General features: G+C 38.7%; 1 protein-coding gene across 8 annotated transcripts in view; it reads right to left on the bottom strand.

Annotated features, from left to right (window-relative positions):
* FOXP2 (forkhead box P2) overlaps nucleotides 1–15000 on the bottom strand; it is a 555287-nt gene that overhangs the window by 57257 nt on the left and 483030 nt on the right. For 4 of the 8 annotated variants that reach the window (XM_073328131.1, XM_073328133.1, XM_073328134.1 and 1 more), the window contains 3 exons: nucleotides 11447–11584; nucleotides 9902–10081; nucleotides 8044–8200 (listed from right to left, as the gene is read on the bottom strand). In XM_073328131.1, coding sequence (XP_073184232.1) covers nucleotides 8044–8200; nucleotides 9902–10081; nucleotides 11447–11584 — 475 coding nt within the window. Of the gene's footprint in view, nucleotides 1–8043; nucleotides 8201–9901; nucleotides 10100–11446; nucleotides 11585–15000 lie in introns of all 8 variants that reach the window. The other 4 variants (XM_073328129.1, XM_073328128.1, XM_073328130.1 and 1 more) reach the window with 2 other exon arrangements.

Raw genomic sequence — 15000 nt, 5'->3', positions numbered from 1 at the left:
CAATTAAAAAAAGGTCACCAATTTTAATATGATTATGCATCTTCTTAAAACACTTGTTCAAGGATCAAAGAGGGCAAACTACAAAGACTAACTGGTAACTCCTGTTTGAAAAACAACTATTAAAGAAAGATTTAAAAGAGATTTTCACTGTCTGTAGAATCAATTTCTTGATACAAAGACATGACTCAATGGATCCAAAGTTCACTCAGCTCTTCAGAAGTACTGCTTAACCAACAATGAAATGGAAATAGAAAAATATATCTGATTGCACTAAGGATGCAAGCATTAATTTTCTTTTTAAATGAAAATCAAATCAAACTCATGGACCAAACTGAAATCAATGGGATTGCAACAAGTTTAAAGTTAGGGCAGAATCTGTGAATCTGTGACTCAGTGAAGACAAACTTTAAATTTAAAGTGAGGGCAGAATCTGTGACTCAGTGAAGACAAACTTTAATAGTTTCAGCTATCTATTAACTAGCATTGTTTAATTAACAAAATTTACCTAGTTTAAAATGTAGTTTGAATGGGTAAAAACCAATTCTTTGGCTGAATAACCATACTAACAAACAACACAGGGCCCGATACTGGTGACTGCTCAAGTTGGTCTGTCTGCCTAATCAGCCAAAAAGGCAACAGAACTGGCCCCCTGAAGATTCACTCTGAATGGATGAATCCCCAAGTAGTGTAGTGTCATCATGGCAGTTCCTTTGCTACCCTTTCTCACTACCCTGTTATGGGAAGGAGACTGGAAGGCCTGACTAGGAGAAAGGGGAGTCCCTACGCTTCAGCTTCACCAGTCTCTCCTGGGGTCATTGGCATAATTCAGAGAATCCTTGAGGCTTCTCTAATATATGACTGGGACTGTCCTAGACCCTGATTAACCCCATTATTGGAGAGTTGTAAAGCTGGCTTAAAGCTACCCTTGCCCTGTCCCCCAATTGTGAGCCATGCTGAGCACAGTAGGGATTCAGCCTGAGATAAGGACCAAAATCTCATATATGTTGCATTTATACATTTGTGGTCAGGACTGTGTGACTACAGTGTCTGTGTTTGGCCCATAGAAGTTATAGATGATAAGAGAGAGTGTTGTCAATTATTGTCCTTCACTCATACATTTTGTAAGAAAGTACTGAAATTTCCATCACAAGTTGTTGTTGGCTTGCAGGAAAGGACTGCAAAACACCGGTAACAGAAGAATATGATCACTTTCCCCTCCCATGCCCATCTGCATCTGACTTAGGAGGTTGTGACATTTCTTCTCAGATGTAAACTTTGCCACAGTCATCCGTTGATTTTATCACCACCAGACAGGTTTGCCTTTGAAGACTACTCCAACACGCGTAGAGCAGAATGAGAAAGCTCATTAACTCAGCAGAGATTTTTATGCTACACTTTGTTATCACACCCAGGCTTTGGAGATTGCACTGCCTACCAATTTATTTCTGGGTATTTGTTTTTCCATGCTGCTGAATGAGTGGATTTGATCTATATAGACTGGCTTGGTTTGGGTCATGGCTAGCATAACTACCTCTCTTTTACGTATCATCTCAACAATTGAAATCAACTAAAACATTCTTGCTCACAGTAACTAGAGTTGCGTGGTGGAAAGGTAGGGTGTTCTCAGTGGGTGGCCTTTGACTCTGGATTCAGCTTCTCCCCCAGTGTTCTGACAAAGCTCAGTTTATTGACCTTCTGAGAACGATGAAAGGTTCATCTATTCGTTCAGACTTTTGATTGAGCGGGTGGCTTTAATGGGTGAATGAGATTCCTTTTCAGGAGATAAAGAGATTTTTTTCATTGACTTTTTAGCAAGTTTGCTCTTTGTTAGCTAATATTTTATATTGAATGTACATGAGCTCACATTGCTAAAAATTGGTGCAATTTAAAACCCACTGAAAAATAAAGTACGTTCTTCAAAATCTGTCAACAACTATCTTATTAGGAAGCATGCAAAGCCATGGAAGCCAGACTGCACACTTCGCTAGTTATTCACAGAAATATCTTGTTGTCCAGGTAGCCTAGAAACCAACTGAATGGAAGTTAGGATCTTATTTTTTTATTCCATTATTCTGTATGATAATTGCTATATTTACTTCTTCTCTACCTTAGACACTAACATACAGTGGTGCCCTGGGTTAATTACAACGTGGGGAAAAAAAGGTTGATATGGGATGTACATCTCAAAAATTGGAGCTTATACAGTTTGGATAGCATTGAAGTCAAACTTACTATTTTTACTGAATAAGACCTATGGGTAACAAGAGACAACATGACACTGGTAACAATATTTGTAACTGTTTCTAATGACATTAAGTAATTACTACAGTTTATATAAGGTAGTTTTCAGCAACTCTGCAAATAATTCATGCAATTACTGTAAAAAGTAATCATCCATTAATATGATGATCACAGATCAAATCAAAAAGTAATGGAGTCAGTTCGGAGAGGGAGAAAAATGATACATTAAACACTCTTAAAATATTTCCCTTTCCCTTGCAGCATTAACTCTCTGTCAGTGAAATCATTCCTTATTTTTATTGTTTTTTTAAAGATAAAAACATATTTTTAAAAAAATTGAATGAAAATGTCTTCTCCATTCTCAGCAGCAAGGAAATTTGATTGGAGCAGCAGGTGGATGGCCTTTCTTTGGTCCTGAGGGGAGAATATAAGACTGGCTGTGCTGGGACATTTTCTCCTTCCTGTTGTCCCTCCCCCATTCCAAGCGCAAGAAAACTTGCCTGTGAAGGGGAGAGCTTTCTCTAACTCCTTGTGCCACTCATTGGCCTAATCAGTGGGGTGGAGGGAGAGATCGAGTGAACCAACTGGCTTTTGTGTGCCACCCTGTTTAACACTTTCCTGAGCATCCACTGGTCACCTTCCTGCCCCACACTCCCTGCTCTATAGCTAAGGTGTGGTTTGAGCTGCATTTCCAGTAAGTTTTGGGTCTGCCAATATTGCTTGGGTTTTGGGGAACCCAAATATCTGGCTCTGGTGTATTTAGCAAGGTGTCCTTGAGCTTCTTTGTTTCATTTGCCCTTTCCCAGCACCGTTTATGTTAAAAGGAGAAAGGACAGGAATGTAAAAGTAAGGAAGTTAATAGAGCATGAGGTCACTTAATACTGTACTGGACCCAAAAGAATGCTTGGTATTTGAGGAGAGTTTAGATAAGTCTCTTTCTTCACCTTCCTCCACTCTCCTTTTTATATATTTAGTTCTTAGTGATTTTAAAATCTATCCCTGTGACTGTGCTTAATTCTCCTACATAGCTTGATCAGCAGTAAGTTTACACATATATATAATTGATATTAAATTCTTCTGCATTTAACTAGCATCAGTGTAGCATGATATAGAAGTTTCTCATTGTGAGACACAGTTTATTAGGCATTCAGTAGTGGAAAGATTGTATCTTGTTACAAGGTTAACGCTAAAATTACACCTTCTTTCTAACAGCTTATTTGTTGCACCTGAACATCTAGAAAATGTTATACATGTTCTGGTTATGACACAGTAGAAGTTATACTTCAACATAAGTGCTATTTTTCAGGGGCAAGCATCACAGCATTTTGAATCTGCTGCCCCCTCACAGTTAAATTTAGGAAGTTGTTCTATTTCGGCTTAGTGAACGCAAAACCCATGTTTGGTTTATGCAATTGTCATTGACAATCTGTATTTTAAAAGGATATTTTCTGATCTTTTTGAGTTATAAACAAGAATCTCCTTGCGTCTTTCAGATCTGCTAGTCGTTCATTCAGTTTATCACATCTTTCAAATGTGATCCATATAGAAGAGTCTGTATTATCCAAACGGAAACAAACATCTTTATATTGATAAGTTAGGGATTTAAGTGCAGAACTATTCACCAGCCCCATATTCAAACACTGCATGTGAATTGTGGCTTCTTAGACATCAGAATTACAGAGGGGCCCAATAATCTTTGGAAGGATTTTGTGGATGTGTAAGACATCTGGAATTTCAAATATAGTAATTGAGGATTCCCTTCTGTATAAGGGGTAGAGTCCTTCCTGTATCATAGATAGTGAGTCATTTGAAGTACAAAATGTCTTTCTACTGAATTCCACATATACTCCTTCTCTTCCAGTAAGTTTTAGTGCTGAGAGTTTTACTCTGCACCACCACAGAAAATATATGACATGGAACTTCGTTAAGTGCGGACATCTTTATTTTCGTAAGAAACACAATTCCATATTCACTAACTCTAAGCCAGGGGCAGGAAGAACTCCCAGGTTGAAGGTAATAGTATGAGGATGTTTTATATGGGTGACTGCTATGTGGGCCTGTCTCATCTGACTGACAATTGATTATTTTTGATTTCATTACTCAAGTTAGACTGTAGTTTAGGCATATCCTTGTCTAAGGGGCGGTATGTAGCTGCACTGTCTCAGGAGAAGCTCAGGGAAAGAACCTGGATTGAGAGTCACAATTCCTAATCTTCTTCACTCTTTGCTCCAAAGAGGGAAATAATCTGCTACAGCCCTTTACAAGATGCAGAGTCCTTCTTTCCATCCTTTCTAGCTTCTACTCTGCTGACCAACAGATTGGAGGTGTGCACAGAGTTAAGGCTCTGCTTATTCTCTGAACCTTTGTGCCTACCTTAATCTAGCCCCATATTTATTTTTAAACCACAGTTTCCTTGTTTTCTTTATTAAAATATATTTCTGCATTTCCTTTCTCCATCCCTTTTCTGCCCTGCACCCTATAAAATGGATAGCAGAGCTAAAAGAGAAAAGAGGAGTCCTTGACCAGTATCTGTTCTGATTCAAAAGCACAGAACAGATGCAAACCAAAGAAGTTTACTTAATTTAGATGATAAAATTACAGAAATATTTTAAATGCAGACATTTCCCCCTAATATTTTAACTCTTTAGTAGCTTTTTTCATTGTTAGTTCAGTTACAGCTAATCCTTCTAGGAAGGCATACTCAGGGTGAATTAGGAATTAAGGCACAATTTAATAGTTCTGCTAATACAACTATTAAAAGAAAAACATTAAGGAGAGAATTATTTTATATTTATTTTTCTATTAGAAATGTGTGAATGACTGTTGTGTTAAGACTGTTGTCAGGAATGGTCTAGATAATACTTAGTCCTGTCATGAGTGCAAGGGACTGGACTAGATTACCTCTTGAGGTCCCTTCCAGTCCTATGACTCTATATATGACTATCAATGTAATTGGGTACGAGTTCTTAGAGAAATCTAGGGGGATCACTCAATGTTAGGGAAAACCCGAGGAATTCCTCTTGCAACACATGGCATAAGAGAGGAATGCAGAAAGTAAAGCTGTTCAGAGAGACATTTCACTTCAAGTACTCCCACCCCCCCAATCTCATGGTGCTTTACTGAAAAGGAAATTAGTATTGCCAAGCTGAAACATTCAAAAATCATAAGTCAAGATCATCAAAATCATGAGATTTAATATAATAGTAAATTTGGGGTTATTTTTGTTTCTGTTTTTGAGCCTTTACAGAGTGCTTGGGTCACATTTTCAAGCATCTATCTGTAATCATACAGGCTAGACATTTACTTTTTTAAAAAAATGAAAGCTGAGATTCTCATGTAATTAAGGTTTAATTAGGAAATGCCTGTTGGTTGAACCCGAAACTTCTTACAAAAGTGAGTTGTGTTTGACAAAGTTTTGCCAAATCTCAGGCAGGGTTCTGATGGAACCCTGTCAGTTTGCCTGGTGGAATGCTGTGCAGCCCCACCATATGGTCTGCTTCAGAGCCAGGGACCTCAGGCTTGTGGGGTCTACAGCTCTGGGGAAGCCCCCCCACACTAGAATTTCCAGACTCCCTGCTGTGGAGCTGGGAGACCGAAAGCCCCTGGGAGACCTGCGTGGAGACTCTAGGTCTTCCAGACTCCCAGTTTCTTGGCAGGAAGCCCAGAAGCCTTGGGAGCCCCAGTTCTTCTGGGCTGCTCCAGTCCCTTGCCTGGGAGCACTTTCTCTCTGGTCCTGTTCCTTCTCTCCACAAGCCTCTGCTCTTCGTAACTTCCTCTCTCCTCAGGACCTTCTTCTGTTCTGGGGCCCCCTGACTGAGCACTAACAAGCCTTTATTATGCTATTATGTTCAGGTGCTCCTTACCTAATTAACTGCTACCCAACTGCTTAGACAATTAACTATCAACAGGTGGATCTGGGTTGGTTCATTCTCCTTAGCAGAGCTGTCACAGGTAGGCTGGATCTCAAGTAGACCTCCTCAAGGCCAGCACTCAGTGACATGGAGTTTTAAGTTAAATGCCAAATGGCCAAAACACAAGATTCATAACAAAACTGTGACAGCTGGCAATGCTGGGGCACTATATTTAAGTTGTCACTTATCCCACATTGTTCCATCCCCATTTTGTCTGTATGAAGTACACTCCCCCTGTGCTCATCTAACTTCCAAGTCTCAAGTCTTACAATCTGTACCTCATGAATGAACCCTTATGTCCACATAGAGTCTCATATAAATCAAGCAAATTCTACTTGGACACAGCCCACACAGAACTTATTGAAGGATAGGGGTCCTAAAGAGCAGATATTATATAATTTGCATGAAAGAGACCTATAACTTATCTCTGTTCTGTAATGTAAGCAAAAACTAAAGTTATGCACCACATAGGTGATGGCAGAATAGAGTTCTTAACATGTGAAATCTTTGGCCTTCCCACAGTATTTATTCCTAAGTAAATTTACCTTTCATAAATCTGAGTCCCCCCTTTCTCTTAAAATGCCTAAATACTGAATCACTAATGTATTAGTGACAGTGGCGGAGATTTTCCATTAACATTTTGCACTCAGAAATCTTGGTCCCAATGACAAAATCTTAAAGAGTGTTTTCCAAAACCATTCCCTTCTATTCTCTTAAGTTAAGGATCCTCACACCTCCTTGTCAACTGTCTAAATGGGCCATCCTGATTATCACTACAAAAGTTTTTTTCTCCTGCTGATAATAGCTCATCTTAACTAATTAGCCTCTCACAGTTTGTATGAAGAAAAGGAGTACTTGTGGCACCTTAGAGGCTAACCAATTTATTTGAGCATAAGCTTTCGTGAGCTACAGCTCACTTCAGCATCCGATGAAGTGAGCGTGAGCTGTAGGTCACGAAAGCTTACGCTCAAATAAATTGGTCAGTCTCTAAGGTGCCACAAGTACTCCTTTTCTTTTTGCGAATACAGACTAACATGGCTGTTACTCTGAAACAGTTTGTATGGTAACTTCCAACTTATCTGTATGTATATATATATATCTTATTATATGTTCCATTCTATGCATCCGATGAAGTGGGCTGTAGCCCGCGAAAACTTATGCTCTAATACATTTGTTCGTCTCTAAGGTGCCACAAGTACTCCTGTTCTTTTTGTGGACACAGACTAACACGGCTGCTACTCTGAAACATTCCCTTCTTGTAATTATATGCGAGTCACAATTCTCCATTAGTGACATCACAATTTACTGACATGAAAATTATTGTTATATTTAAGTTTTTCAAAGGATGGTGAAGAAAAGGAATCCTGAGATATAAAGATTTGGTCCAACAAATTCCAGCAAATTAGTCAATTTAGCTTTACAACAATTTTTTTAATTACACAAAACAGGCAACTATTATTTCTTTTAAAAGAATATATTTGTAAACAGCCATTTTTATATCAATTGCCCACTCTCGCTTGTATCTGTTCACTTATGTTAAATGGAGTGATTACATTCTCACTAAATCAGTTTTCTGTAGTTCCTCAGTGTAAATCAATGGTGCTTGAATTGTGTTGCCCTTAGAAATTGTTTTCAGCATATAAGACTAATAAATATGCATTTTATACCTAAGAAAAACCACTCAAAAGCAGTTTTCTCTAGTAAAGGCATGTAGTAAAATTTATCAGCCTCAAGAAAACTAGGTAGTACAATAATATTAACAATAATAGTTTATTATTAAAGTATGGTTTAAATGCAATAAAAGGAAACTTCTGAAGTTCAGTTCAAAATGGAATGATTAAAAAAAAAGTTGTGAATTAGAAATCAGTTGAGTCATATGTTGTTTATATACCTTGTGGCAGAGACTGGACAGGAAGAGCAGACTGGCCAGGTGGAATGGAAATGAGTCCCTGACGCTGAAGATTCAGCAGATGTTGCTGCTGCTGGAGTTGTTGCATCTGGAGGAGCTGCTGCTGGAATACAAGCTGCTGGGCTGCCAACTGCTGCTGCTAGGAAAAAAAACAACAAACAAACACAGCAGAGAATAAAGTCTGCAGTGAAGGCTGCAAGAACAAAATGTAAACTCCACTTGTTTCCCCTTTCATCTCAGTTATTAAATAATAATATTATTTATAGAATACTCAGACAGTGGAACCATTTGAAATTTTCCACTATTTTTATTCCAAACTACTAGGTTGTTAGGGAAAAAAGGCAAAATACAATTAATAATACACTGCAGAAAAGGGTCAAGAGAAAGTAGGTAACAGCTGTTTAGAAATAATAAAAAAAAATCAGCTCATGGCAGATGATAACAAATATATCTATGCTAAAAGCCTAACGCTTTACAACAGTTTGTGATTCAACTGTTCCATTCAGTTTTTCCGACTGAATAAGTTCGGTCCGCAGTGGCCCATGAATATGGTCTCCAGTGATCTATTAGTAAACTGGGATGTAGCCTTCATTTCACTGGCCTGTTAGCTCACTCTCTTCTCTTGTTGGAATATTAAAACCAGTACCACATTCAAGACAAAGAAGTGCCCTATTATAAGTAAAAGTATAACTTTCAATTTTGTGAGGCATTACAAGACAAACTGGAGTTTTTTTAGACTCGGGGGTATAAGAAGGCAGTCACATGTCAGAGAAAGACAAGCAGCTATGGAAGACCTTTCGTTTTTAGTTTGGGGAAAAGAGAAACTTCTGATGCGCTCACTGGAAAACAGACTGCATAATGGAGCAAGTCATGTGGATTGCCCAGAGCCTCTGGAGAAATAAGGGAGCAATTTCTATTCTGTAGTTGATGGCTGTCTGAAATTCTATTCACAAATCCAAACAGAAACAAAGCCTCAGGAGGTCAGAACTGTTTCCTGTGCGTTTGCATAATGGACAGCTTGAAGACAACGTCTAGGATACCTGCTGATCAATTTAACTACTTCAGCATGTTTTGTTTGTATTATGTTTATATTTGATGCAGTTTGCTGACAAGTGCAAGCTAGGCCTGAGAAACCAGCCTGTCAGGTTGATTTATGAGCACATCAAACTGTAACTTTCTCCTCGCCACTCCAAACCTGCAGTAGCAGTTCATTAATCAGGGGCCTGCGACTTTGAAATCTGGGCTCCACCATTTTTTTCTTTAAACAATGGGCTAAATTTGCATGCTCTCTGAGCTGCACCATGGAGGAAAGTAAGGGTCCCTCACCAATTTAGAGCCTCTGTGAATACAAGATAATCTGCACTTTGTCCACCGCGCAGCTTGCTCTTTGTATACTGTGATTCATTAGTGAATGTCAGGTGACAGCAGCACTGGGTTGTCACCCTCAAATCCCATACTCCAAAAAAAAGGATGTGGGAGGGAGTGGCAGAATTCTACCATCACTGTTATTAATCTCAGGAAAAAAACCCCTGGTAAGAATAATATCTTTGATAGGAATCCTAGACTATCAGGGTTGGAAGGGACCTCAGGAGGTCATCTCGTCCAACCCCCTGCTCAAAGCAGGACCAAGCCCCAATTTTTACCCCAGATCCCTAAATGGCCCCCTCAAGGATTGAACTCACAACCTTGGGTTTAGCAGGCCAAGGCTCAAACCCCTGAGCTATCCCTCCAGAACCTCATTATCATAAAAAAAAAAAAAAGACCTCAAGCTTTTCTTGTCCCGTCTACGCCCCTTCTCAGGCCCAAACTAATCTGCAGCACTGAGTTTCACAGATCTTACCTCTTTTGCTTGCTTTCCTGGATGCTGCTGCTGCTGCTGCTGCTGCTGCTGTTGTTGCTGCTGCTGCTGCTGCTGCTGTTGTTGTTGTTGTTGTTGCTGTTGTTGTTGCTGCTGCTGCTGCTGCAAAAGCTGAAGATGTAACTGCTCCTGCTGTTTCTTGTAAAACTCTTGCAGTTGTTGCTGAATAAACCATTTTGACTTTAATAAATAAAGGCAAAAGTTTCAAGTATTATAAATCTCCTAAACTCCTCTAGACTGGCATACGGTAGAGTAGCCATTAAGATCCACCTCATAACAAAAAGGTGTTTGATTTGAAGAGGCAGATCTACATACATTTTTTCCCAGGGCGGCTCTGAAATTTCCCAGTGCCGATTCCAAAATCTCCTAAACCGAAGGGTACAGAACGTCTCTGTTCTGACGGGGGACGCTGAAGAGCCAGGCTAACTCCCCAGACGATTACCCCTACATGCCTCATACAGCCAAGAGAACAGGCTTGAAGCTGTGCCCTGCCACTTGCAAGAAGTCAGGTAGACCAAACAAATGGTCCATTTCTTGGGGAAAAAAATGAATGACTCTGTCAGCCGGTGCGGCAGGATGCCGGATTTGCAATTGAAGGTGAATTGCCTGTGATGATCAGGAGACTAGATATCAAAGTGTTTAAACATCAAAGAAATAAGATCAGCAGGCACATTATTTTCTCTGTCATAACAAAATATACACCCAAACCTATAGCTGAAATGATACTCCATGTTGTATGGATGTACTGAGCACTGACACTGTCTTTACTGTAAGAATGAATTTTCATTGACTCTGGGTTTAGCTGCTGGGTGTTGTGCTGAGGGAAATGTACTCATCCCTCCTCTTTCTAACCTCTGTTGGAACAAATTTTTGGAAGGGAAATAAATAAACAAAGGAATGACTTTCACCTTTACTGAGACAAGCTGGTAAGTTCACATTTCATAACCACATTCCACTCATATGACTAAAGGGAGTACTAAAGGGTTATGAATTTTACAGTAACAATTATCTACAAGTCTATTTACACTTCCTTTGGCAAGTCTGCAATTCAAATGTGCCTAAGCACTTGAAAATGTAAATACTGATTTGCTCAGTGTTCAGAACGCATCTGCCATTGCTGTTGCTTTATACACAGCATTTCATGTTTCAAATTTGCCTGTAGATTGACACATTTTTGCAGTCACAGCAACAAATCTGAAGACTAGGAAGTTGAACATTCATTTTTTTCAGACTTTCTTGAGCAAAGAAATATGAAACAGTAGAAAGTCAGTCCCATGCAAGCATAGCTAATATCTAAGAAAGCTCCTTGGGTTGCGGTAACAGTCCAAAGCAGAAAGAAAAGGAGGACTTGTGGCACCTTAGAGACTAACCAATTTATTTGAGCATGAGCTTTCGTGAGCACGAAAGCTCATGCTCAAATAAATTGGTTAGTCTCTAAGGTGCCACAAGTCCTCCTTTTCTTTTTGCGAATACAGACTAACACGGCTGTTACTCTGAAACCAGTCCAAAGCAGGTAACCCACATTACCTGCTGTAACATAACTGCTTGCTGCTGTTGAAGAAGTGCTTGAAGCTGCTGCGGAGACAACACTTGCTGTTGGAGAATCTGCTGCATTTGCTGAGGGGTGATCACCTGGGGAGTCATCATGGCCACCGACACTGGCACCTGCACAGAGAAAGGACGATATCATCGTCAAGCACATTTTAGCTCATCTGCATAACAGCTGGGTGTCTTCTTTTTCATTTTGTACCAGAGATGGACCATACTATTTATCACTGTAAAGTTCCAGTCTCAGTAAAAATCTGTTATGTTAAGACCACAGTGCTGTGGCACTCTATTTCCAGAGGCATCAGATTTGATCAGACTCAAGCTTTATGTTTCACATCTCTTATGTATTACTCCATGAGATTTAAACATTGGCTAGCAAAAATGTGTATTTAAAAATAAATGATCACCTGGTTGGGCTCTCAACACTTCATAATCAATCATCTTATCAAGTGTCATAATGTTACGCACAGAAAAACCTATTGAGACCGTTTCAAAAGATATGACTAAAACAAACATAAAAAATTACGCATCTGCAAGCAATACAGATACATCTTACACAATTCAGATATCTAGACCAGCAAAACGTATGTACAATGCTTTATTTTAAATATAAGTAAACCTTTCCTGTTAGGTTTGTTCTTTTAGTAAGTGTTGATTGTACCAGAAAAACAACAGCACAGATATAGTCAGTGAGAGAAGGGACATTATCCTAGAATCCTGGCCTTTCTGGACAAACTGTATTTTTTCAGGATTTCCTGACTTAAAACCCAAAGCTTGGAAATCTTCACATAAGCCAATTTAAAGTTTGTCCATTAAACTCTTGGAGAATGTTTTTGTTCAAGGTTCTTTTGTGGTTATCACTTTCTTTTCTATGTGCTGTGCAATGAGAGTCAGTATGTGCATGTGTGTGTCAGACAGAGAGAGAAGCAGAGAGCAAGGGTGTGTGTTTGTGTGTGAGAGAGAAACCTTGTGTAAGAGCCTGAGATATGTGCTCAGCGTCTACTGTAGATGCACAGTCTGAAGGTGTTGCTTCAACTAACCAGTACATAATCAAATAGCTTGTCACTGTGCCAAGTTTGCAACCTTTGAAAAAGCAATCACTTTCTTTTCTAGAAAAAACAATTCACTTTTACTGTAAATAAAAGCAATCATTAATACAAATATTGTTTTGCCATATGTTCTCAGGACATTATGGTACTTTGCAAAGCAGCAAAGGTTATTATTATTAATAGATTGAATCCCAATGTGTCTTAATGATCAACGCTTTCCTAACATATCTGGTAAAATAATCTATTCCGTGGAAGATGATGGCCGTGTGCAAACCAAAACTTTTATATAAAAGAAAATGGAAATGGAATGAATACGATGTTCTGAACTTTGAGTTTATAAGAAAATATAGTAAAATTACCCCAATTCATCTAATAGTAAACAAAACATCATTGGTTCACATTTACTTTGATCTGAAAATGTTGAATGTTACACTTGACAAGCTACAGTCATGCTATGTACAGAATTTGAATATAAATGTATTACTATGTGATTGTAAAAGTGACCGCAATAATAAAAAAGTCTAATATTCTTGTGTATAGACCCTAGTTAAATAACTCTAATCAAAATATTTCAGAAATTCTTACTGTAAAATAAAAGCGGCAGAAACAAAAACAGAATCCACTTACAATAATGACAGGTTTCAGAGTAACAGCCGTGTAAGTCTGTATTCGCAAAAAGAAAAGGAGTATTTGTGGCACCTTAGAGACTAACCAATTTATCTGAGCATAAGCTTTCGTGAGCTACAGCATCCGATGAAGTGAGCTGTAGCTCACGAAAGCTCATGCTCAAATAAATTGGTTAGTCTCTAAGGTGCCACAAGCACTCCTTTTCTTTTTGCACTTACAATAAGTTATTTAGTAGGGGTTGGAAGTGTTGTGATGTTTGAAAATGATGCGTCTGTTTACAGCATTGTTTGTTCTAAGCTTATGAAGTCACAGAGAGAAGACAAACCAGTTTGAAAAAGTTTTGGGATGTACGAACTCAAATTCAACCCTGAGTTGATGGGAGTTTCAGCTACTTTCTCCAGGTCTGAATTTGCCTTCTTTCATGAATTCTGCTTCAGTGCTGCCATCTAACTGACATAAAACAAACTGAAATGAAAAGGAAGAGAGAAAGGCAGGCCCTCTAACAATTAAACCACTAAATTAACCTTTAAACCTTGGAGGAGTTTCTCTATTCATTAATATATTACCTATAAACTATACCACATGGCATAGACCTTGCCATACTTGTGTTCCCTCTCTATGTCACACTTCTTCTTACATGTTCACCTGAACCAATATAGATATAGTGGCCCAGATTCTCAGGTGATGTAAATCAGCTCAGCACTATTAATTTCAGTATGAGTGGTTTACTGGTTTAAACTGCTAAGAATCTGACTCATAATATGAAGCAGATCGTGAGATAGATGTATTATGGACTATAGAACTGTCTATACCTGCCAGTTCACAATTCACATTTCTGTTTGCTCATGTAGTGTATATTGCGAGTCTTGTTGGGGTTGTACTTGTTTGTGCTCCAGGTGACTAGCCTTGTTAATTTATTCCTTCATGCAAGTTCTCCCATTCCAATAGTTTTCTCTGTTTTTCAACTATATCTCAAGAGGTAAACAACCTAATTTGCGTTTTTTTTTACAATGTACTGGATAAAAACACAGAAGCAAAGAAACTGGCAAAAGCTACATTAAATATGGCCTTTAAAACATTTTGAGTGAGAATCCAAACATGCTTAATACCTGTAGCACCATACCCAGTGTACAACCATTTACCTACAGCTAAGAAACTACCCATTTTGAGAGCTATTGAATACCCATGAATCTTCACGGTAAATCTGCACAAAGTTATTACACATAGATGTTTCTGTAATTGTAATATATTGGTAAATTTCACAGTCTTCAATGATCCATAGACTTGCACTTCTATTGCTTTGGTGGGATGATGCTAGTGCACTGTCTAGGATTACAGAACATTGGAAAACTAGCCCTTTTAGCCAACAATTATGTGTATGTTTGTTTGCTTTTCATATCTGTAGTTTTCAGTGTTTCTGAGATGATTTTTTAAAAATGAAATGGAGGCAAATTTTAGCTTTATTAATAGAAATAGCCCTCGATACAACCAAGCCAACAAACCTCAAATACAAATGCCATGAGCAGTTGAAAAGAGACGATGTGAAGCACACCATATCTGTTTTACATCCACGACCTGTTATACGATGTCCTCCAGGTTTCTGAGTTATATACAATACAGAGGAGGTTACAGTACACCAAATAATTTCCATATGCTCTGTTCTTTCCAAAATTGCCTTTTCAGCCACAGTACTACAGAAGACTAACAAACTTTGGGCTCTGTGACTGTGGAAGCTACTGCTGCTTCAAATTTGAATCCATAATGGCGACTTACATGACTGCTTAGGCTTACCCTATTGTAAGGTGACCAGACAGCAGATGTGAAAAATCGGATGGGGTTGGGGGCAATAGGAGCCTA

This window comes from Lepidochelys kempii, chromosome 1 (genome assembly GCF_965140265.1).
Source record: "Lepidochelys kempii isolate rLepKem1 chromosome 1, rLepKem1.hap2, whole genome shotgun sequence".
NCBI lineage: Eukaryota > Metazoa > Chordata > Testudines > Cheloniidae > Lepidochelys > Lepidochelys kempii.
This window is presented reverse-complemented; position numbering and strand designations above follow the sequence as displayed.